The 26,856-nt window shown below is 35.3% G+C and overlaps 1 protein-coding gene across 1 annotated transcript in view; it reads right to left on the bottom strand.

The window, feature by feature from the left end:
• Window positions 1-26,856, bottom strand: part of LOC148952055 (uncharacterized) — a 318,887-nt gene that overhangs the window by 186,824 nt on the left and 105,207 nt on the right. The window contains exons 5-6 of the mRNA XM_089089125.1: window positions 22,207-22,481; window positions 3,470-3,641 (exon numbers count right to left, since the gene is read on the bottom strand). Coding sequence (XP_088945251.1) covers window positions 3,470-3,641; window positions 22,207-22,481 — 447 coding nt within the window. The remainder of the gene's footprint in view (window positions 1-3,469; window positions 3,642-22,206; window positions 22,482-26,856) is intronic.

The following is a 26,856-nucleotide window of genomic DNA, read 5'->3' as shown; positions in this document are numbered from 1 at the left end:
AAGCTATGCCCCGGGGCATATAAGGTTTTCATGAAATTGGTGGTCGTATAAACTTCGGATCGGATGAGGTTTATTTGATTGGAAATCTGAAGTTCTAGAGCCCTTTTGAAGAGTCAAAAGTGAAAAAAGGGCCCCCTCCATGCCTATCATTCCCGAAAACAAATCCGATCAAAATTTTAAAAGAGCTATTTTGTTCAGCATTGTTGAAAGATCTAGTAATTATGTCTTTGGGGATGTCAACCTCCCCATAGTCCTCATGGTAATTCGTTCAATGTTTACATATAGTTTATGTTATTGAGAAAGGTATGTATTTTGAACTTTACTTTCCAAAAAGACAAAGGGCGTTAAAGTGAGCCTTTCAGAGAATGTTGAGTAGAGTGGTTTGACTAAATCAGAACACGTTATGTGAATACGTTCTCTGAGGCCAACCTGACTCTTGTACATGATAATGGTAATAAGCTTACCTAAGCTATCCTGACATCCATAGCTTAGGTAAGCTTATTACCATTATCATATGTGAATACGGATTATCAAAAGGGCATACAAAGGAGTGACCCGAGTATATTAATTTGGAACTTTCAGGAAATGATAAGGGATGTGATCAAAAAGGCAATCATTGCTTGCTACCACTACTACTACCAAACTATTCCATTTACAATATTAAGGGAAAATTTGAACTAAATCAAAATAAGCTATGTGCATGTACATTGTTAAAAGAGCGTATCTCAAGAATTGATTTGGGTAATATGTCGGAACTTTCAGAGAATGCTGAAAGGGGAAGATCATCTGACCAAAAGGCAACATGTGCACGCTACTACTAATACTACTAGTCACTGCTACATTATTACTACTACAACTACTACTTCTATTGCAACTACTTGTAAGGCTAAGAGCATTGAGATGGAAATTTCAGGAAGTATATCAACAAACAGATTATCAAAAGGACATATTAGCAATGTCATAGCAAACTTCCAGGACTTGACAAAAGGGATGTACAACTGACAAAAAAGCATTAAGTTAATACTACTGCTGCAACTAGGATCACAGCTATTGCAATTAATACTACTAGTAATACTAATATTACTGCTGTGTAATAGTTGTAATAGTAATACAACCGCTGTGCAATAGTAAATAGTTGTAATTTAGTTGTTGTAATAGTTGTAAAGGAATATTTAGGCTGATGTTGAACTAAATCAAAACAAACTATGAGCATGTTGATTTTCAAAAAGGCGATAAAGCAATATCTCAACAACGGTCTAAATTATTAAGTAAGACCTTTAAAGGTAAGTTGTGGCGGATTTTGAACTAACCAGAAGGCAATATGTGTATACTATTAATACTACCACTACAGTTAATGTAACTCATGACGCTAAAGGTATTGAGGTGAAACTTCTACGGAATGTTTAGGGAGAGTTTCAATTAAACAAAAAAACTCTACTCTACAATAGCTAGATAACTCTAGAAAACTCTACAATAGCTAGACATATCATTGAAATTTTTAAAGGAGCTAATTCGATTCAAAATTAAGATTTTAGTGCCCCTTTTAAGAGTAAAGAGATTGGAGGTCTGGCCTTTTCCCGAGCCCATCCATTTTCCGAACACATCAAGTCAAAATTTTGAGACAGCCATTTTGTTGAGTATAGAAGAACGGTCCAGCAACTATGTCTCTAGGGATATTGGGTACGTCAAACCCCACAATTATGCAATCGACTCATTATGCTTTAAAATCAAAAGTGGCTTTAAAACTAAATCAAAAGGCACAGTGTGTACGAATGGCACAAATGGATGAATTTTTAGAGGTTTTGCAAGTTCAGGGTGCTGTTTCTTGCGGGAGAGATACGGCTTGCCGGATCTCTTGATTCTGCAGATAAGCTTTTTTCCAAGCTTACAGATTGTCCGTCGAACTACTCTATGAAGGATATCTCGTTTTAATGTTGGTTTTCTTTTTTTTTTCTTGCTTATTATCATTTTTATATTTTATTTATTTGTATGATTCCTTTAAAGAGGTTTACCACCCTTGGAGTGGCTTACTTTTCCGAAATGTTTGGTTTATTCATTTTAGTTTATATATATTTGCTCCTGTTTTTGTATATACTTTTTGTTCATTTTCTTTCTTTTTGCTACATTCCATCGTCATCGCCTTATATTTTTGATGGGTTTATAAAATAAATTAATTAATTATTAAGAAGACTAAGTTGCTAAAACTAGGAATAAGTAAAGGTGAAGAGATGAAGCTGGGGAACAAAAATACCGATCAAGTAGGCAGTTGATTTCGTTGTGCAACGTTTTTCTCTGCAATTCAACGCGATTTTGCTGTTTCTTGTTCCATGCCATTTTCTTTAGCTGTTCAAAGTCATCTGTCATCTCATGTAATTTCGCGTACGACATAGATACTAAAAAAAAACACCATCACTGGGGGGGGGGGGGAGGGGATTATGTAATTTATGCTCTTGAAATGTATACTAAATATTGCTTTAAAACTGAATAAAAAGGCACTGCATGTATGGTTACCAATAATACACCTCAGCAATACTTACAGAACGACCAGGGGTATTAAGTTGAAACTTTCAGGGCTACTACTATTACTGCTTCTGCTCTTACAATTTAAAAGAGGATATATTTAATGTTTTGAAAATGATTTTAAGATTTATTTTTCAGGTCAACTTGAGGAGGTATAAAACGTAATTAAACAATACTATTTGTATCAGGATCAAAAATTGTTGAAAAAGTTTCTCCAACATCTAAATAGCAAACCAAACTATGGATTCTTATAAAACAAAAACGGAAAGATATAAAATAAAAATTGTTTCCCATGAAAACCACTGTCATTAAAAAACGAACAGAAATTAACTTAAAAACTCTTTCCACAAAATAAGTTTTTCAAAGAAAAGTAAAAGGTTTCACTAAGTTAAAAATGAGCAGAAATAAAGTCAAATAACCTTCCAAGCGTAAAACTACCACAAATCACAATCAATAAATAAATGAAACTCAAAATGAACAGAAATTAAAATTAATGACCGAGTCAAACTCAAAACGAGCAAAATTCATATGAATAGGGCTGACAGCCCTAATGCCTTCCCAAGACCAGAACATAACTTGCACCTACCTGAAAATAAAATACAGTTTAAATGTTTTTACCTTGTTTAATTTGATAAATGAAAAATTATTAGAACTTTAAGCAATAAATTTAAGTATATATATATAAAACTAAAACTCCATGGTCTTTTTTTCTTTTTTAAGTGCAAACTATGTTCCGGTCTTGAAAAGCCATGGTGGTTATCAGCCCTGTTCATATGAATTTTTTCTCATTTTGAGTTTTATTTATTTATTGATGGTGATTTGTGTTAGTTTCACGCTTGGAAGATTGCTTCTATTTGGCTTAATGGAGCTTTTTACTTTCTTTGAAAAACTTGTTTTGTGAAAAACTTTTTTTTAAACTAATCACAACAAAGAGAGACACGCAAAATACCTTTAAAGACCCGAGGAGTTTGCTTCGTATGTGTTCACACGTTTCTTCAGTCCGCTTTTCAACAGTTCGACCTCCGTAGATTAAGGCGTCCTCAAGATCACTGCGGGTTTCGTTTGCTCGCTTGTTAGGCTGATTGCAAGCATTTTCAACTCGTTCAGTGAATGAAAGCATCCTACAAAAATTGAACTTATTTGATTTAATTTAATTAATAATGAAAAATCGAACTTTTAAATTCACGGTTTTTCATTCCATGGTTACTCAAAAATCTTTTGAGGTAATATTTTTTCTCTTGGTAAATCGAAACGTATTTTTGAACACCATAGAAGTGCTTACATCATGCTCTTTCCTATGATAAGTCTCGTTTGTATATACACAAAAGTTAACTCCCCAGAATAAATAGCAAAAAAATTTTAATTATAAAACAGCTTCACGAATGAGTTAGTCAAAACACAAAACGCTTTCCAGATTTCAACCTCCATTAAGCCTCTCTAGTTTGTTCTTTTTTATGTAAAAAAAAATTACAATTAGTTGGGGTGACATGCCTTTTCGAGGAATTGCAAAATTTTTGCGTGTATTTGTTTCTGTGGAAATTCTGGAATTTGAATGGTGAAAAGTGTATTTTTAACTAATTATCAAGTTTATATCCTTGTATGGTATTTAATGTGTTCTTTTTTTTCATTTTGATTTATTTTGGCTGGTGCAATTAGTAGGTCTAGTTAGCATAAATAGATTAGATGTTCCTGCTTACTTTATAAAGTATTTTTTGTACAATCAAAAAGTTGGTCTCTTGCAAAAGATGTACAAGGAATGACTCATGCTCAGGAGCTCAGACTCCTAATTTCTGCTCAGACACGAAGAACGACCTGATGATCACTAGTGTAAACATATTAGATCAGGCTTTACTAATAACATGGAGAGAGCGGTTATCAGTATATTACTTTAAATTTTGATGTGATTCAATTCTGAAAGGTGGCGAAGAACAATATGTTGGAGGTTACTCTAATCACCATAGTACAGACCTGGGCTCTGTGCTAGATGTAACTAATAATAAATAACAACAAGGGACTTGTCATCTACCAATGGCATTAAACCATGATGCATACCTACACTCACTACACCACTACTTCTGACCTGGGCTCTGTACTATATGTAACTAATAATAAATAACAACAAGGGACTTGTCAGCTACCAATGGCATTAAACCATGAAGCATACCTACACTCACTACACCACTACTTATAACCTGGGCTCTGTACTAGATGTAACTAATGATAAATAACAACAAGGGACTTGTCATCTACCAATGGCATTAAACCATGATGCACACCTACACTCACTACACCACTACTTGTGACCTGGCCTCTGTACTAGATGTAACTAATGATAAATAACAACAAGGGACTTGTCAGCTACCAATGGCATTAAACCATGATGCATACTTACACTCACTACACCACTACTTCTGACCTGGCCTCTGTACTAGATGTAACTAATTATAAATAACAACAAGGGACTTGTCATCTACCAATTGCATTAAACCATGATGCATACCTACACTCACTACACCACTACTTGTGACCTGGCCTCTGTACTAGATGTAACTAATAATAAATAACAACAAGGGACTTGTCATCTACCAATGGCATTAAACCATGATGCATACCTACACTCACTACACCACTACTTGTGACCTGGCCTCTGTACTAGATGTAACTAATGATAAATAACAACAAGGGACTAGTCAGCTACCAATGGCATTAAACGATGATGCATACCTACACTCACTACACCACTACTTATGACCTGGGCTCTGTACTAGATGTAACTAATAATAAATAACAACAAGGGACTTGTCAGCTACCAATGGCATTAAACCATGATGCATACCTACACTCACTACACCACTACTTATGACCTGGGCTCTGTACTAGATGTAACTAATAATAAATAACAACAAGGGACTTGTCATCTACCAATGGCATTAAACCATGATGCATACCTACACTCACTACACCACTACTTATGACCTGGGCTCTGTACTAGATATAACTAATAATAAATAACAACAAGGGACTTGTCATCTACCAATGACATTAAACCATGATGCATACCTACACTCACTACACCACTACTTATGACCTGGGCTCTGTACTATATGTAACTAATGATAAATAACAACAAGGGACTTGTCAGCTACCAATGGCATTAAACCATGATGCATACCTACACTCACTACACCACTACTTATGACCTGGGCTCTGTACTATATGTAACTAATGATAAATAACAACAAGGGACTTGTCAGCTACCAATGGCATTAAACCATGATGCATACCTACACTCACTACACCACTACTTATCACCTGGGCTCTGTACTAGATGTAACTAATGATAAATAACAACAAGTGACTTGTCAGCTACCAATGGCATTAAACCATGATGCATACCTACACTCACTATACCACTACTTGTGACCTGGCCTCTGTACTAGATGTAACTAATAATAAATAACAACAAGGGACTTGTCATCTACCAATGACATTAAACCATGATGCATACCTACACTCACTACACCACTACTTGTGACCTGGCCTCTGTACTAGATGTAACTAATGATAAATAACAACAAGGGACTTGTCATCTACCAATCGCATTAAACCTTGATGCATACCTACACTCACTACACCACTACTTATGACCTGGTCTCTTTACTATATGTAACTAATTATAAATAACAACAAGGGACTTGTCATCTACCAATGACATTAAACCATGACGCATACTTACACTCACTACACCACTACTTTTGACCTGGGCTCTGTACTATATGTAACTAATAATAAATAACAACAAGGGACTTGTCAGCTACCAATGGCATTAAACCATGATGCACACCTACACTCACTACACCACTACTTGTGACCTGGCCTCTGTACTAGATGTAACTAATAATAAATAACAACAAGGGACTTGCCATCTACCAATGGCATTAAACCATGATGCATACCTAGCTAGTGCTGTGGATTCTGATCAACTACCAGTAACCTTAGTAGAACTTGAAAGTTATGTTGATTCCAAAAAATTTAAGACATGAAAAATACGGAAATTCTGTAGCGGAAAGTGGACAAGATGGTAAAGTACCATCAACTCTAATATCCAGGAAATTGTGAGAGAGCTTGGTTGAAAAAAAAACAAAACTGGAAATAGATATTCAATAAATAAAACTTTAAACTATAAAATAGAGTCAAATCAGATATTCACTGTAAAAAAGATGCACGCTCATAGGCAAAGCCCAAACAATGTATCTTTTATTCAATCGAATAATTATAAAGTTAAAAACAACTAAATAAGGTGACCAGAAGAAAAATTTGTCAACGAGATACGATAAAAGCCACAAGCTACGAATTGTTAAAAGACTGGAACAAATTAATAGAAAGATATACTATCAAACAACACATTTTATAAAGGGTATGTGACAGAACCTCAAAATATACAATAGTTAGGGAATAATACTTTATGATTCAGAGTAATTTTGCACATAAAATTAGACCTTTAGTAATTTAATTACTTTATCAGTTCCGAATTTCGTATTGTGTTTTATTTTATGTTACATTTCTACATTTAGACAGTGTCTTGGCGCACGAACCAAAATGATTTAGTTAAACAAGGAAGAAAGCTTGGGGGCGGTCTGTCGCAAACCCATAAAAAATTATAAGTTGACAAGACATGTGCCAAAATTTAACTGCATGATTTCAGATTGACGCGGTTTGTTTCAAAACCCAAGTGACAAAATAAGATCAGACTTAAACGAGTGGTTGACCCGCTCCACTTAAAATTCAACCACGACAATAATCTCCCTAGTTGGCTCTTTTTCTTCCTTTTTGCACTTTTTTTTAAGATTAAAAATCAAGAGGGCGTGATCTACAAAGATGAATAATATGTTAAAGTAAATGAAACTGATGAGTATTCAGAAGGTTAGATTCACTCACAACCAAACAGCTTTCTGTGCATACTTGTAACATGGTTCCTTAAACAAAACGTCGCTTATACTTTTTTTCAAAAATAAGTTAGAAAGAAGAAAGACTCCTCAATTGAGTCTAAATACAATGTTAATCATTTTTAAAGGTTTTTTTTTGAAGGTTCATCATTCACGTGTGTAATAGTGCTTTAGTATAAATAAAATGATTGATTGATTGATGCCAATTTCATAGAAGGCAGGCGAAACTAGCCATAATTGGGACAAAAAATATTTAAGAACATCTAGCTCTAAGACTTCCAAAAACTTCCAATGAAAATATAACATTGTAATTAGGAAAGAAAACAGCAATACACTCATGGATGCAAATAAGGGAACGGGTAGACCTAGAATTTATTGCCCTTCCCTTCAAAATTGGACAAAAACCTGCTTTCGGGGAGCGTCATTCGTTAGATGAAATCATTTCAGCAAAGTTATATTCCCTTTAAAGTTAACTTTTTTATTACCAAAAATTTTGCATAAGAAAAGTAGGAAGGATTTTCACATTAAAGGAAGGTTTAATAATTGCACGCACCTTTCAGATTAACTAGTTTTAATGAGAATCAACAAATTTAAACAATAAGTGAATAATAATTAAAAGAAAAGCTTGGAACAGTCACAAATATAATGGAGAACAACAGTAGAGTTTTGAAGACCCCCTCCCCATTATGGAAGGCGGAAAATACATTAAAGTGCATTATCCTGTATGATTTGGGAAAAATACAATTTGTGGAAAAATATGTCACAGCCCACACCCCCTCCCCCCCCACTCCATGTCGATATCAGAAAAAATTATGGTCAGTTTTGACCCCAATCTGGTGGGTATTTTAACGAATGATATAGTTTACAATCTTTTCTTTTCTTTTTTATTACAGAAAATTACAAATAACATACATATGCTGAAACTTCTACCTTAAATATATAGAACCACAAGATACAAATTACAAAGTCCAAGAGTTTTAGCATCAAATTTACCCATCAAGTTAGCCCAAAACTGAAATAAAACGCCCTTGTTATGACACAGACGAAAGCCGACAATGAATACCACAAGGAAAAAAATTGATGAATGGATAGTGGTGATGGGGCGATGAATAGGAATTGGTATGAGGAATTGAAAAGTAGACAATTTTCAAGTATCAGCAATAGAATCATAGGCAGCGCGCTAGCGCTGCCTAAGGAAAGAACGATGTGGGCACAATGTGTTTTTTTTTCCTTTTTTTCTACATACCCGGGCACTTCGTATCGAAGGAGTTGTCGTAGAAACTTCGAAAATGGCTCATTCGATTGGAAATTGGAGTGGCTAGAGCTCTTTTTAATAGTCGAAAGTGATTCGAGGGCAACTAGCCCCCCTCCACGATAGAAAATAGAAAATATATTTTTGAGGAGGACACTCCTCCAGAACCCTCGGGGCAAGGGTTTTAAGTTATGCCCTGAGGGCATATAACAACGATGTTGGCACAATGTACTATTTATTATTTTTTACCTTTAGAGCAGGGCACTTCATATGGAAGTGGTCGTCATAGAAACTTCAAAAGGGGCTCATTTGATTGGAACTTGAGAGATCTAGTGCCCTTTATAATAGTCGAAAGTGATTGAAGGGCAACTAGCCCCCCCAACGCTCATCATTCCCACTAACACATCCAATCAAAATTTTGAGAATGCCATTTTGTTCAGCGTAGTTATTTTCCAGATAGATAATAAAATTTTGAGGAGTAAACTCCCCCACAAGCCTCAGGGAAAGGGTTTTAAGTTATGCCATGGGGGCATATAAGGTTTTTAAAGAAGGTGTTGTCGTAGAAACTTCAAAAAAAAGCTCATTCGATTGGAAATTCAAAGGGCTAGTGCCCTTTTTACTAGTCGAAAGTGATTGGAGGGCAACTAGCTCCCCCTTACGCCCATCATTCCCCCAAACACATCCAATAAAAATTTTGAGATAGCCATTTTGTTCAGCGTTGTTGATTTCCAGATAGAAAATATATTTTTGAGGAGGACACTCCCCCACAACCCTCAGGGCAAGGATTATAAGTTATGCTCTGGGGGCATACAAGGTTTTTATTGAAATCATTGTCGTAGAAACTCGAAAAAGGGCTCATTCGATTTGAAATTCAAAGGGCTAGTACACTTTCTAATAGTCGAAAGTGATGTGAGGGCAACTAACCCCCCTCTCACCCCCACCTTTTCCCCAAACACATCCAATCAAAATTTTTAGATAGCCATTTTATTCAACGTAGTTGAAAGTTTTGGAAATTACGTCTATAAGGATGACAACCCATCCCCCACAGCCCTCAGGGCAAGGGTTATAAGTTATGCCCTGGGGGCATATAAAGTTTTTAATGAAAGCGTTGTCGTAGAAACTTCAAAGGGGCTCATTCAATTGGAAATTGAAAGGGCTAGTGCCTTTTTTAATAGTTGAAAGTGCTGGGATAGCGACTAACGCCCCTCTCACGCCCACCATTTTCCAAAACACATCCAATCAAAATTTTGAGAAATCCATTTTGTTCAACGTAGTTGAACGTCCTGGAAATTATGTCTTTTAGGATGATAACCCCCCTCAGAGCCCTCAGTGCAAGGGCTGTAAGTTATACCCTGGGGGCATATAAGGTTTACATAGAAAGTTATTGCATAAATCATAGGCAGCGCGATCGCGATGCCTAAGTAAAGAACGGGGACACTCGAGAACGAGACAAGAAACGGGGACAAAGTAAAGAGGAGGACACTCCCCCACAACCCTCAGGGCAAGGGTTTTAAGTTATGCCCTAGGGGCATATAAGAACGATGTTGGCATAATGTATTACTTATTCATTTTTTCCTTTAGAGCAGAGCACTTCGTATCGAAGAATTTCTCGTAGAAACTTCAAAAAGTGCTCATTCAATTGGAAATTGGAGTGGCTTGTGCCCTTTTTATTAGTCGAAAGTGATTAGAAGGCGACTAACACCCCATCTATGTCCACTTTTTCCCCGAACACATCCAATCAAAATTTTGAGATAGCCATTTTGTTCAGCGTAGTTGATTTCCACATTTAAATTATATTTTTGAGGACACTCCCCCACAACCTTTAAGGCAAGTGTTGTAAATTATGCCCTGGTGACATATACGGTTTTTTATAGAAGACGTTGTCGTAGAAACTTTAAAAAAGTCTCATTTGATTGGAAATTCAAAGGGCTAGTGCCCTTTTTAATAGTCGAAAGTGATTTAAGGGAAACTAACCCACCTATCACGCCCACCTTTCTCCCAAATATATCTAATCAAAACTTTGAAAAAGGCATTTCATTCAACGTAGTTTTAAGTTCTGGACATTAGTTCTTTGAGGATGACACCCCCCCACAGCCCTAAGGGCAAGGGTTGTAAATTATGCCCAGGGGGCATATAAGGTTTTTATATAACGCGTTGTCGTAGAAACTTCAAAAATTGCTTATTCGATTGGAAATTGAAATGGCTAGTGCCCTTTTTAATAGTCGAAAGTGATTGGAAAGCAACTAATACCCCTTCCACGCCCACCATTTTCCCAATCACATCCAATAATTATTTTGTAATAGCCATTTTTTTCCACGCAGTTGAAAGTTCAGAAAATGACAATTTTAAGCCGGAAGCTCCCCCCGGAACCATTAGGGCAAGGGTTATAAGTTATACCCTGGGGGTGAATAAGGTTTTTATTGAAATCTTTGTCGTCGAAACTTGAAAACGGGCTCATTAGATTTAAAATTCAAAGGGCTAGTGCCTTTTTTAATAGTCGAAAGTGATTTGAGGGCAACTAACCCCCCTCTCACGCCTATCTTTTCTCCAAACACATCCAATCAATATGTTAGAGCCATTTTATTCTAAGTAGTTGAAAGTTTTTTAAATTAGGTCTTTAGGGATGACAACCCCTCCCCCCCCCCCACAGCCCGCAGGGCAAGGGTTGTAAGTTATTTCCTGGGGGCGTATAAAGTTTTTATTGAAAGCGTAGAAACTTCAAAGGGGCTCATTCAATTGGAAATTGAAAGGGCTAGTGCCTTTATTAATAGTTGAAAGTGATTGGAGAGCGACTAACGCCCTATCACGCCCACCATTTTCCCAAACACATCCAATCAAAACTTTGAGATATCCATTTTGTTCAACGTAGTTGAAAGGTCTTGAAATTAGGTCTTTTGGGATGATAACCCCCCCAGAGCCCTCAGTGCAAGGGTTGTAAGTTATGCCCTGGGTGCATATAAAGTTTATATAGAAATTTCAAAAAGGGCTCATTTGATTGGAAATTGAAATTGCCCTTTTTAATAGTCGAAAGTGAGTGGAGAGTAATTAACCCCCTCTTACGCCAACCATTTACCCAAAAATATTAAATCAAAGTTTAGAGATATCCATTTTGTTCAACGTAATTGAAAGCTCCGAAAATTATGTATTTGTGGATGACAAACCCCCCAGAGCCTCAGGGGCCAAGGTTGTAAGTTCGGCCCTGGGAACATATGAGGTTTTTATAGACAGAGTTGTCGTAAAACTTCAAAAGGGGCTCATTCAATTCGAAATTGAGAGGGTTATTGCCCTTGTTAATAGTCGAAAGTGATTGGGTGGTAACTAAACCCCCTCTCAAGCCCATCATTCGTCCAAACACATACAATCAAAATCAAATGAATGTGCATTGTCATTTTAATATACATATACTGATATTTAGTAATCAAAATGTTAATATTATCTGATTTATTAAAGTTATAAAAGTAAAAACATTTATATTTTTTCAGTAAAGTGCAAATTTTGTTCTGGCCTTGGGAAGGCATAGGCGTTTTGCGCCCAACTTATGTTAATTTCTGCTCGTTTTGAGTTTGACTCGGTTAATTATTGTAATTTCTGTTCGTTTTGGGTTTCAATTACTTATCGATGCTGATTTGTGGTAGTTTGACGCTTGGTAGATTGTTTGATTTGATTTTTGCTCGTTTTTTTGTTTAATGGAGTACTTTACTTTTCTTTGAAAAACTTATTTTGTGGAACGAGTTTTTTTAAATTAATTATTGAAAAATGGCAATTCTTAAAGTACCAAGGACACCTAAAATGAAAACTAATTCATTAAATTGGTCAAGTGCAAACTTACACAGCCATATACGTCTTAAATTAGTGTGAAAAACCGATAATTCATTTTTTAAGGAGAAAGATCCCCTGTTTAAATAATGTATTCCAATACAAAAGTTCGTGGCCAATTTCAAAAATAAAGAACGTGTGCTGTTAAACAGCAGAAAATGACCAAAAAATAAATAAATCAACATATAGCCTTAGAAAGTGTTGTTTTCTTGTATGCTCTGGTAAAACAGAAATTGGAACCTAGTTCAGCAAAGCTCTTTTCTTTGAAAAATACTTTTAATGAATGCTTCTTGAAAAGAGCTTGGCTAGACTAGGTCTAGTCTTGATGCTACTAGGATTTTTGGCATTCCAGGATCTTTTAACCATGAAGCAGTGTAAAGGTAAACCTGCCTAAAGTCTTAGACAGGCAACCCAGTTTATAAGCTCAGACAGTTACACTAACACAAAATTCATTCAAAATTGGTTGACCCAACAAGTTGCCTGGATTTGCAGGTGAACAAGTGACATAAGGTCTGCCTGCCTATAGTCTGAGGCAAGGGCAGCCGAGTTTTAGGACTAACATATGAACGTCAAATTGCCTGGACTCACAGGCAAACCAGCAACAATAATAATAATCGATTGAATTTTCAGAACATATATCCTATAGGCCTTCAAAATATTATGGATATTTATTAGTGAAAAGGATGCCACACTGTTATACTAAAGCAATGCAGGAAAAAAAAATTACTCTTCTAATATCTGGGGAACATGCGAGAAGTGAAGTTTGGTTAATGCTAGTGAAATAAAACAAAATAGAATAAAAATATAATAGTTTAGAAACTAATTTTGGCTGTATATTTGCACATTAGGAGGGTGGGAGTAAAGCATAGCATATAATAAATACATAGACTAAATTAACCTAGGCACCTTTTTTTCTCCTAAACCCCAAAAAACCAAAGCTTGAATATAGTTCCTGGACTGAGAAACCCCTTGTTTATAGAGCATAAGATAGGAAATTACTGGGTAATGTTATCTGTTCTTGGCTTTTCTCAAGTTGCATTCTTGCATGTTGCCCATATATTAGAACAGTACCAAAAAAAAAAATTAGTGAAACAAAACAGGAATTATATTAAGAACAAAATTCGAGAGTCATGGCTTCTCTGAATGACAAATGTTGATTAAATAAAGCAATACTGTTAGATCATTATCTGTCATTGTTGTTATGTAATATATATTATTGTATTATGAATCATATACCAATATATTATTGTATTGTTTGTACTTGCCATTGTACACTGTTTATTCTAATTCAGCATTAGGCCACATAATTTTGGGGTGCCAATTATGTGAGGGGGAGCAGTTGCCTCAGTTAGACTTTGAAAAATACCTTCTTATTTCTATTTTGCTACTTTTTATTTTATCATGGCTAACTGGTTATTTTTGCCCCATTTACATTTTGAGGATTGGAATCACTGACATAATTACTAGATACAAATCATCAGCACAACTGGGTTATATTTTGTTTATTGATGAGCCTGAATAAAAGACTCTTACTTAGTTACTTCATAATAAATAAATTATTATGGTTATTAGACTTTGAAGTTGATAGCACGAGCCTATGCTTTACTCCCCCCCCCCCCCTAATATGGAAATATATAGCCTAAGTCAGCTTCAATCATAGTCAGCTACATATGACCTATTTTTCTCTTTAGCCAGTTATTTAAAGAAGCAAATTTTTGAGCATAGGGTTACTAGGTTTCTATGGCTGTTCTGAGCCTTCTAGCCCCTTCATGGCTAATTAATAGTCCCTGTAAAGTGATTATTTAATTATAAAAGAGCATGAAAAATACTCAGTATTTTGAATTGTGCTGAAATGCTAAATTTTGTTGAAAACTGCTGTCTAGGATCTTTACAAAAAAATTGTTGGTTAGTTTAAAGTCAGGTCATATTTTTAAAAAGAAGGGAAGGCGGGAGGGGGGGGGAGTCGTTATCAATTAAGCAATAGAGGTATTTTACCTGTAGTTATGAATCTACTGGTTTCTAATTTTTAGTCCAGACAATCTTAATATTAAATTAGTCTAATCAGAAAACTTTGAATATATCTCTTAACTTAGAAGCTTAATTTTTTTATAATGTCCTCTGCCTATCACTATTAAAACAGTTGAAATGGGTGAATTTGGTATTGATTGTTTTTTTTTTTGCTCTTTTGGATTCTTAAAAAGATATCTTGTATTAAAAAAAGGTACTATCAAGGTACTATCACTTAAATATAATAGCTCCCTATGCCCCCCCCCCTCTGGATACTATCTTGATAGGATGCCGTCTGTGCTTTAAATAACAAAAATATTTAACTTATTGGCACCCCTTCTTTTAAAAAAATCGCGGTATTATGATTTAAATATTATAGCTCACTACTCCCCCCCCCCCTCTCTGGATACCACCTTGATAAAATACTATCTCTGCTTTAAATTAGAAAAAAAAATTTGGGGGATCCCTACTTTCAATAAAAAAATTTCGAGATATTATCATTTAAATGTAATACTCCCCTCCCCCCCCCTCTGGATACCACATTGATAGGATACTGTCTTAGCTTTCATTGGAAAAATAAGTTACTTAATAATTAACTAGGTCACTTTATAGTTCAAACAAACACGCAAAATAACGTTATAAAACTCTGTGTTCCTTGAAAAAAATTGAGTGTATGAGTATGGGGGTACAAAGACAACAAAACAAATGTCGAAATTATTCAGATATGCCTCAAATTATTTGAAAACTGAGTCATAGATTTGCCGTGGCATTCAATAAGATCCAAGGAATACAATTAAAAGGGGGCACACACAAAAGCCGAATTAGGCCAGTAGCCTATGAGAAATCACAAAATACCCAAGACAATGAACAAGTCCTAATGGGGGGCCTTGGGTCTATCAAAATATTTCAATGGTTTCCTAGGGAACTTGATATCATTTTGTTCTGTCTCCATTTTAAATGAAAAAAAGAATTAACCTTTTGGCATCCCCGCTTTCAATAAAAAATTTTTAGGTATTATCATTTACAAATGATAGCCCCCTACCCTGACACTTATGGTCAATAATTTAAAATTTATTTTTGTATTAAATTTTTGAGGTAGCTTTAATTCTAATATTCATTTCACACACATTGTTCATTGCTTTTTATCTAGCTAAATTTTGTCAAACTGAATGGTTTTTTTTTGGGACTAAATTTGAAAATAAAATTATTGACAAAAAACAAGGTAAGAAATAACGATTGGGAAACTGCATTCGATATGATTTGAATTCATTTCACAAAGACGATCCTGTTTTTTGTCAACATATGAAGAACTGTGTATATTGCAATATTGGCAATTGCATCTGTCTCTTTTTATGCATAGCAACAAAAGAGACAAAATTAATGAACAAGAGAGTAGTGAAGAATTATGGTATGCCAAGTAATATTTGGCAGGGAAAGTCACTGGTGATAAATCGCTAGGGGTGGCACCGTGAGTGCGTGGTTTTCGGGGATTCGGGGAACCAAATTTTTTTTCGGGGTGACGCATAGATTTTCGAAGAAATACCCGGAAATCCAGGGATAGTGCAAGCCCTGCTTGATTTATAATCAGGAAAATCGAACTACTAAACGACACAAGAAGGAAAAGCTCCGAATTTGCGGTTGACGCAATAAAGAATTAACGCAAAATTAATTTGAAATCGACCGAACGCCGCCGTCTCTGTTGGCGGCGGCGTGCCTGCGGCGCGCTGGTGGCGTTACGACACTTCGGTGGCGCCAGGTCTCTCGTCGGCGGCGTTTGGTGGATCCGCCGGCGCGGCGTCGGGGTCTAGCTGGAACAAGTATCCTGAAATGGTATCTTGCATACCATCTAGCGCTTGGTCGTCATCATCAAAATATTTTCTGACGCATCAGAATAGTCACTCTCTGAACTTGAGGTCATATTTTTTCACAAAATGTATTTTCACTAATATATATGTATAACAATCAACAGATTTTGTAAATTTGAATTTTCACAAATGAAATACAGTGTCTGATTCGTATGAAATAGGTTTCTCTGATATTAGTGAGCTCAGAAGTTTATCATTGTTTTATTGTTGACTACACTGTAATTCGAATTTACTCAAATTAAAAATTCTAGTAGCAGCTACACAAAACTAGTTGTACACACAGGTTTTCAATTCTGAATCGACATAAAATATATTAGGAGGGTTAAATATGTTTTCATTTTGATGTCCTTGGAACTTTAAATAATTCCAATTAAAACGATTTGTTGGTACTTTGCGATGAAAGTTGTGAGTAGTGTCAAACTAAATGGTAACTTTAAGCATTTATGGAAGATTATATCTTTACCTGTGTAAAAATAAGAGAAAAACATTCTCTTTATCACATCAAGCAGACGTCACTCCAATTTCAAGGATTATTGCATATTTCCCTTTTGACTTGAATTTACCCACTTCTGTTTCAAAAATTCTACCTTATTTTTAGACGATTTTTCAAACTCTGTCAATTGTTTCCATTTGACTAAATTGCTAGGTTTACTAAATTATTTTTTTTATTTCATAATTTTTCTTTTTCGTGTAGATTTTATTTAAAATGTCTTTTCGAGTTCCTTTATTGAGTTTGGGTACACTTTTAACACATTTTTTTTATTATATTGGTTTCCTTCCTTTTCACAGGCCGGTTTTATATTCTGTTGATTTTTTTAATACTCTCTTCGTTTTTTTTTCAATGTAATGACAACAGGATACCCAATGCGCCTTTTCTCCGAGATTTTTTGACTAGAAGATCATTAGCTTATGTTTTTAATTCTATAGTTCTACCAAAAGTTCTTCTTTATTTAGCATAGTTACCATGTTTTACTACCTCTTCTAATTTTTCGGATCTTAAAATCTGACAAACTTTTCGGATTCAATTTCTCATAGCACGTACTCTATAATTTTAAATTTAAATTTTTTTTATGTAGATTTTTTTTTGGCCTGTTTATTTTGAAAACTTATGTTGTTATTAGTGAATTGCAATATACTATTATGAAAATAATTTAGGTGTCTGTATATTGGCAAGGATTCATAGTAGTATTTTGTGTTATATTGTGTATGGCCGGTCTTTTGATATTGTTTTTTCTTTTCAATTTTGGGAGTTAATAAAATATATGAATTTTTAACTTCCATTAATATTTAAAACTGAGTGATTTTTTTAGCCTGTATTCCTGACGAGATAACACTTTTGGACTAGTTTGAATGTTTTTTTTTACTCTCAGTAAAATAAAGACATTACTTCACTAAAGCTACAATTCCGTTTTTTAGAATTTATTTTAAATAAACAAATATAATTTATATGATGAATGCACGCTGCCTAAGTAAAAATCTATGGTGGCGCAATATATTATTTTTTTTTTTTTTTTTACCAGAGCACTTGGTATATAAGAAATCGATAAGGGCTCATTCAATTAGAAACTGAAAGGACCAGTGCCATTTTTAATAGTCGAAAGTAATTGGAGGGCGAACAGCCCCCCCCCACGCCCATCATTTCCCCAAGCACATGCAATCAAAATCTTGAGATGGCCATTTTGTTCAGCGTAAATGAAAAGTCCGGAAATTATGTCTTTGAGGACAACCCCCCCCCCCACGGCCCACAGGGCAAGGGTTGTTAGTTATGCCCTGAAGGCATACATTGTTATTATAGAAAGGATGGTTGTATAAACTTCGAGAGGGTCTCATTGGATTGGTAATCAGAAGTTCTAGTGCCCTTTTTAATAGTCACAGTGATCGGAGGGCAGTTAACCCCCCCCCCCCAAATCGTATTTTCCCGAAATACACCTGATAGAAATTTTGAGATAGCCATTTGCTCAAAAATAGTCCAAAGACCGCATAACAAGGCCTTTGGGGTTTTCACAAACCTCCAGAAACTGAGGGCAAGGGCTGTTGGTTATGCTCAAGGGGCATATAAAATGATTATGGAAGGAGTGGTCATACGAACTTTAAAAGGGGCTCATTTGATTGGAAATGTATATTTCTAGTTGCCTTAAGAATTGAAAGTGGTGGAGGGCAACTATCCCCTCCTCCCTGACATCCTCTTTTCCCCAAACGCATCCGATCAAAATTGTGAGATAGCCATTTTGTTCAAAATAATCCGAAGAGCATATAACAATGTCTTCAGGGTGGACACAACCACCCAGAGCCCAGGGGCAAGGGTTGTAAGTTATGCCCCGGGGCATATAAGGTTTTTATGGAGCGGTTGGTCGTATAAACTTCGAATCGGATGGGGCATATTTGATTAGAATTCGGAAATTCAAGTTCCCTTTTTAAGAGTCAAAAGCGAATGGAGGAAAACCATCCCACACCCCCACCCCCCCCACCCCCACCCCCCAAGCCTATCATTCCCCAAAACACATCCGATCGAAATTTTAAGAGAGCTAATGTGTTGAGTATTGTTGAAATATCCAGTAATTATGTCTTTGGGAATGTAAACCTCTTTCCAAAACTTTACTTTCTTTCCAAAACTTTACTTTCCAAAAGGACGAGGGGCATTCAGGTGAGCCTTTCAGAGAATGTTGAGCAGAGTATTGGACTAAATCAAAACATGTTATATGCATAAGGATTGTCAAAAGGCCATAACTCAGGAAAGACTAAGTATATTAACTTGGAACTTTCAGGAAATAATAAGAGAGATGATCAAGTTAATACTTGCATGCTACCACTACTGCGACTACCACCACTACTACTGCTACTACTACTGATACCACACTACTCCATTTACAATATTGAAGGGAAATTTGAACTAAATAAAAAGACGTTATGTGCGTGTACATTGTCAAAAGAGCGTAACTGGAGGATTGATTTGGGTATTGAGTTGGAACTTTCAGAGAATGCTTATAGGGGAATATCATCTGACCAAAAGACAGTATGTGCAGGCTACTACTAAAACTACTATCACTGCTACACTTACAACTACTACTATTCCTTCAACTACTACTTCTATTGCAACTACTTGTAAGATTAAGAGCATTGAGATGAACATTTCAAGAATTATATGAACATACTGGTTATCAAAAGGACATATCAGCAATCAAACATAAAATCGCGAAGAAAGGAAGAAAACAAGAACAAATTAACAGCCAGTGGAAAAATTGAAAAATTATGCAAATATTTCGGTCAAGACCTCCGCTTGACCGTCCTCAATGTAGAATAAAACTGATAAAAATATAAAAAACCAAACCTTTAAACAAAACACAAAACTAAAATAGGATGACCCTTTCTCAGCAACGGTGAAAGGGTAACTGAATAAAAAACACAATCCTAAATGGCATTTCACAATTTCATTTTTGGTAAAGCATACCATGACTAAGGGTATTAAGGCGAAAAATTCGGAATGTATTGAAACTGGTTGGAACTAAATCGAAAGTCACTATGCACGCACAGGTAGTCAAGAGCACGTATCAGATATACTTCAGGAACGGTGGATGGTATTAAGTTGAAACTTTCAGTGAGAGTTGAAGGATATTTTGAAGAAGCCAAAGGTACTATGCGCATACTGCTACTATTACTACTACACAAGCTAAGAGCATTAAGGTGAAGCTTTTAAGGAATATTTAGGCGGATGTTGAACCAAATCAAAATATACTATAAGCATGTGGATTTTCAAAAAGGTGACAGAGTAATATCTTAAGAACGGCTTACATTATTAAGTTACCCTTTATAAGGGTAAGTTGTGGCGGATTTTGAACTAGCCAGAAGGCACTATGTGTATACTATCAATACTACCACTACAGTTACTGTAACTCATGACACTAAGGGTGTTAAGGTGAAACTTTTAAAGAACGTTTAGAGGAGTTTCAATAAAACAAAACAGCTATGTGCATGTAGGTTTTCAAAAGGGCATATAAGCAATATCATAGGCAGCGCCGCTTTATAATAACTAGAAATATCATTGAAACTTTTAAAAGAGCTAATTCAATTCAAAATTAAAAGTTCTAGTTCCCCTTTTAACAGTTAAAAGGGATTGAAGGGCAAGCAGCCCTTCTCCCAAGCCCATTCAATTTTCCAAAGACATCCAGTCAATATTTTGAGAGTCATTTTGATGAGCATAGTAGAATGGCCCAGGAACTATGTCTGTGGGGATATTGGGTATGTCAATCCCCCACAACTATGCAATTGACTCATCATGCTTTAAAACTAAAGGTTGCTTTAAAACTAAATTAAAAGGCACTGTGTAAATGGTTGCCAATAAGACACCTCAGCAACATCTGTAGAACGACTGGGGGTATTACGTTGAAACTTTTGGGGCTACAACTATTACTTCTTTTGCTCTTACAATTTAAATAAATCAGAAAGTGTAAGTGTATCTAGCTTGTCAAAGAGCATAGATAGAATGTTTTGGGGATGATATTAAGTTGGGCTGACAAATTAGGGTTATCTAATATGTTGAATCTATTTATATGATTTTCACTAAGATCATTTGTCTTTCGGGGGTGTTTCCCCGTTTTTAAAGAATCAGGCAAATTTTCTCATGCTCGTAGCGTTTGATGTGTAAGATTAAACTCAATGAACTTTAAATATTTGGAAAGCGTAAAAAATTCTTTATTCTGATGGTTTAATTGCTATCAACATTCCTTTTCTACAGTTTTGGTTATAATCTGCAGGAGTCGCTCCTTACTTACAGTTCAGTATCACGAGCTATTTAATTCTACACCATATATTCTACATGTATTTTAGAATATAGGTATAATATTTCAGAATCCCTTCTCTCCCTCACTCCTTTTATTTGTCTAAATTTCCCTTAAGCTGCTCAATTTTACATGATGGTAGAATTTTTCAGGACTCTACTACCAGGACTCTACTAGGAAGTTCAGTCCTGGTTGACCTTCGCTTGAGTAAGGATGCCAGGACTGCTTTGAAAAAGTTTTGCATTTTAGTTTTATTGGTCACATGTTGTCTTGAGTCTTTCTTCTTTTATATATTTTTGTTTTGCTGAGGACGGCCCTTGGACATAGGGCCGAAATATTCATTCAAATTATCTTCCTTGTCTTACGAAAAGAGTTCCCTATTGTTCTTCTTGTTTTTGATGTTTGCAAAGACTCTTCTTTTTGGCCATCCGCCTGGGACCAAAAGGAATGCAGGTCGTCCCCAGATGAGTTGAAAAGAGGTCAAAAGAAAAGACGTAAAGGAAACTGAAACTTCGTGGGAGGAGCTAGAGTGAAGCTTTAAATATATTGGGAGGAGCAGCGTGTGCAGCTATATTGGCCCAAGGTAGCTTGGTGCTGCAGCAAATTTTTAGTAGTAATAGTCTTTTTCTAATGCTGAAGGTTTGTCTTTCTTATGAAAATGACTCAGCTTTTTAGATAAACGTATCTCCATTTTTCATCTTTAATCAAAGAAAAAAAAGAGAAAAAAATATCATACATAAAGGTGGAATAAAAAATCCGTCTAAAACAACAGAAAAAAAAAAATGTAGTTAATCGAAATAGAACATGAGTTCGAAGTTCAAATTTCAAAGTTTTAGTTTGAGTACAGTTCTCGCATAAAGACCAAGCTAATATTTGATCTGCTGCATGTTTGATTCATTCCACGTGTTGTTATTTAAATAATTTCTTATTTAGTCAATTCAATAACCATTTCTAATTTATGCCATATGTACTAATAAATGAAGAATAATAATAATAGTAAAAAATAGTAAGCATTCATGAATTACCCTTGAACTTCCATGAATCGCATCGTTCTCTTGAATCTTTCTCTTATCTCTTGTATCTTTCTGTCTCTTTCTTGACAGCTTTCCCTTGTATCTTTTTCAGTTGGCTTCTTCGACTTTTCAGGTTTCTTACGCTTTTCTTCAAATTCCATAACTTTACTTATTGCTTTTGTGCCTGCATGGGTCCCATTCTGTTTGTTTGAACCACAGCCAAAAGATACAACAGACATGATTTTCCCATTGCAGTCAGGAGTAAAGCAATTCGATTTAGCAGTTTCCTTTAAGTAACATGCATGACATTAGATGTATATCTAACAAAGCCTACAATTATATAATTAAATAATTCAACAGGCCAATGGAGATATGTAGTAAAATACCACATCTTTGCTCCATTTATAAAATATTCATGAAACATTTTCCGCATTTAGTACCAAGGCTTTTTCACGGTAATTGATATTAGATATAGTCCCGAAAGAAAAGTTTCAGTTCTTGGATTTCACAAACTACATCCTCCATTAGGTAACTTCTATGCAAGAAAATCTCTCAAAATTAAGAATTGGCGAAATTTGTGGAAACATTGTACCCCAATGCTCCATAAGAATAGACACACACAAACATACACACGCATGCATATATTGTATATATATATATATATATATATATATATATATATATATATATATATATATATATATATATATATATATATATGAAAGGAGCAACTGTGTATGCATTTATTTATGTTTACATACATATTAGTTTTTTCTTCAAAATGCCTACCGTACATAGTTTTAGAAAATTAGCTTAGAGCCTTAATTTTGGAGAAAAAAAAAATCATGAGAGTGACATCCTAAGTAGAAATGCCCCTATTGATCCGAACAGCACACCATATATGGGCATAGAGTCCCTGGGGAGAACACGTGGTTAATGGGGTCAATGACCTCTTTTTTCCAAGGTCGATGTTGTTGTTGTTGTTTTGTGCACGCTCTCAGCGAATGTCAAGGTCGAGGTTGTTGCTGTTGTAAGTGCACGCTCTCAGCGAATGTCTTAGAAAGGGGGGCGCTACTCCGAACAGGACATTTGTTGTTGTTGTTGTTTTGGCCATGTGCATAGAGTCATTAGGGAGAACACGTGGTTAATGGGGTCAATGACCTAAATTTCCAAGGTCGATGTTGTTGTTGTTGTTGTTTTGGCCATGTGCATAGTCATTAGGGAAAACACGTGGTTAATTAAAGCGATTGGGAATTTGGAACACCTGTGCTGTCAGTCATTAATCAAATTGTTTCCGGGCTAAGTTTAATAATGTCTGACAGGTACTGTCAATCATTAATCAAGTTGTTTCCAGGCGAAGTTTAATAATGTCTGACAGGTGATGTCAAGATTGATTGTTATGTCACGAAATGGGAATTAATTTGTTGTTTCTAAGGGGAATTATTGATTCAAGAAAGGGGAATTAATTTGTTGTTTCTAAGGGGAATTATTGATTCACGAAAAGGGAGTTAACTGATGTTTCTAAGGGGAAGGTGGGGAAGAGATATATTGATTGCGTAATCAAAGGGAGATAATTCCCGAGAAATTGATTACATAATCGGTAGAACCCTATAAGGAGCTCGTGGCGGGAATCCATTTATGGGCATAGAATGACGTAATCGACTAAGACAATTGGATTTCTGAGAAATTGATTACATAATCGGTAGAACCCTATCAGAAGGTCATGACGGGAATCCATTTAAGGGCATAGATTGACGTAATCAACTAGGACAAATCAATTTCCGAGAAATTGATTACATAATCGGTAGAACCCTATCAGAAGGTCATGACGGGAATTCATTTATGGGCATAGAATGACGTAATCGACTAAGACAATTGGATTTATGAGAAATTGATTACATAATCGGTAGAACCCTATCAGGAAGTCCTGACGGGAATCCATTTATGGGCATAGAATGACGTAATCAACTAGGACAAATGGATTTCTGAGAAATTGATTACATAATCGGTAGAACCCTATCAGAAGGTCATGACGGGAATTCATTTATGGGCATAGAATGACGTAATCGACTTAGACAAGCAAAATACTTTCTTAATGTCCCTCCTAAACCCATTTTCCATCTTGAAGTACTTATCTTTTTCACTCACAACTATACTTTACAGCTTTTAGGATACCTCAACACCAAGAAATACTTTTCAAAGATCATTTCAGAGCAAGTTACTTTATTAATGTCACTCCTAAACCTATTTTCCTACTTGAAGTACTTATCTTTTTCACCCACAACTGTACTCAATAGCTTTTTGGGTGTCCCAACACCAAGAAATACTTTTCAAAGACCATTTCAGAGCAAGTTACTTTCTTAATGTTCCTCCTAAACCCATTTTGCAACTTGAAGTACTTATCTTTTTCACACAAAACTATACTTTACAGCTTTTTGGATACCTCAACACCAAGACATACTTTTCAAAGACCATTTCAGAGCAAGTTACTTTCTTAATGTCCCTCTTAAACCCATTTTCCAACTTGAAGTACTTATCTTTTTCCCCCAAAACTATACAGCTTTTTGGATACCTCAACACCAAGAAATACCTTTCAAAGACCATTTCAGAGCAAGTTACTTTCTTAATGTCAATCCTAAACCCATTTTGCAACCTGAAGTACTTATCTTTTTCACCCACCGCTATACTTTACAGCTTTTTGTGGGTCCAAACACCAAGAAATACTTTTCAAAGACCATTTCAGAGCAAGTTACTTTCTTAATGCTCCTCCTAAACCCATTTTGCAACTTGAAGTACTTAGCTTTTACACCCACAACTATACCTTAATGCTTTTTGGAGACCTCAACACCAAGAAATACATTTCAAAGACCATTTCAGAGCAAGTTACTTTCTTAATGTTCATCCTAAACCCATTTTACAAGTTGAAGTACTTATCTTTTACACCAACAACATAACTTTACTGCTTTTTGGATAACTCAACACCAAGAAATGCTTTTCAAAGACAGTTTCAGAGCAAGTTACTTTATTAATATCCCTAATTAACCCATTTTCCAACTTTAAGCACTTCTCATTTATTCCCACAACTTTACTGTACAGATTTTTGGTTACCTCAACACCAAGAACTACGTGTCAAAGACCATTTGAGAGCAAGTTAATTTCTTAATGTCACTCCTAAACCCATTTTCCAACTTTAAGTAATTATGTTTTTCAAACTAAAATATACTTTACCGCTTTTTGTATACATCAAAACCAAGAAATAATTTTCAAAGACCGTTTCAGAGCAAGTTACTTTCTTGATGTCCATCATCAACCCACTTTGCAACTTGAAGTACTTATCTTTTTCACCCACAACTATACTTTACAGCTTTTTGGATACCTCAACACCAAGAAATACATTTTAAAAGGCATTTCAGAGCAAGTTACTCTCTTAATGTCCCTCCTAAACCCATTTTGCAACTTGAAGTACTTATCTTTTTCAACCACAACTATACTTTACAGCTTTTTGGATACCTCAACACCAAGAAATACCTTTCAAAGACCATGTCAGAGCAAGTTACTTTCTTAATGTCCCTCCTAAACCCATTTTCAAACTTGAAGTACTTATCTCTTTCATCAAAAACTATACTTTACAGCTTTTTGAGTGTCCCAACACCAAGAAATACTTTTCAAAGATCATTTCAGAGCAAGTTACTTTCTTAATGTTCCTCCTAAACCCATCTTCCAACTTCAAGTACTTATCTTTTTCACCCACAACTGGACTTTACAGCTTTTTGGATACCAAAACACAAATAAATACCTTTCAAAGACAATTTCAGAGCAAGTTACTTTCTTTATGTCCCTACTAAACCCATATAAAAACTTAAGGTACTTATATTTTTCAATCACAACTATAATTTACAGCTTTTTGGATCCATCAACACCAAGAAATACTTTTCAAAGACCATTTCAGAGCAAGTTACTTTCTTAATGTCCCCCCTAAACCCATTTTGCAACTTGAAGTACTTATCTTTTTCACCCAAAACTATACTTTACAGCTTTTTGTATGCTCCAACACCAAGCAATACTTTTCAAAGGTATTTCAGAACAAGTTCTTTTCTTAATATGCTTCTTGAACCAATTTTACAAATTCTAAATTTTTCCATAGTAGATAGAAAAAGCTATATCATAGCTGCGAATATTTTCTCGAAAGATAAGCAGTTCTATTTAAATTTTAAATTTTCTCAATGAAGTGAAGAAAAGTTCAAGTTCTCTTCTGAATTTTCTCAATGAAAAAGAAATTAGTTTTTATTCAATACTATTTTTCGAAATAATATAAACATTTTAAACTTTAGTTCAGATTTTTCTCAAAGTGATGAAAAATTTAAAATACTGTTCCAAATTTTCTCAACGAAGTGAAGAAAAGTTCAAGTTCTCTTATTAATTTTACCAAAGAACACACTTCAATTCTAATTTATCCAGATAAAACAAAAATCTTCCATTTCAGTTTTTTATTTCAAAAGAAATAAAGAAATTTAATGTCAACTTTGAACTTTTCGATGGAAGATAGAGAAAGTAATCCCCAGACCGAAGGAACCCCCCGGGGGCCCCCGGCCCCAGGCCCCCCCGTCCCCACCATTCCCCCCCAAGGACCCCCCGCCCAAAGGCCCCACAACGCCCCCCCCC

The sequence above is a fragment of the Artemia sp. Qi Xiang Cuo genome, chromosome 5 (assembly GCF_049724085.1).
Source record: "Artemia sp. Qi Xiang Cuo chromosome 5, ASM4972408v1, whole genome shotgun sequence".
Taxonomy (NCBI): domain Eukaryota; kingdom Metazoa; phylum Arthropoda; class Branchiopoda; order Anostraca; family Artemiidae; genus Artemia; species Artemia sp. Qi Xiang Cuo.
Note: the sequence above shows the minus strand (reverse complement) of the source record. Positions and strands in the feature narration are given on the sequence as shown.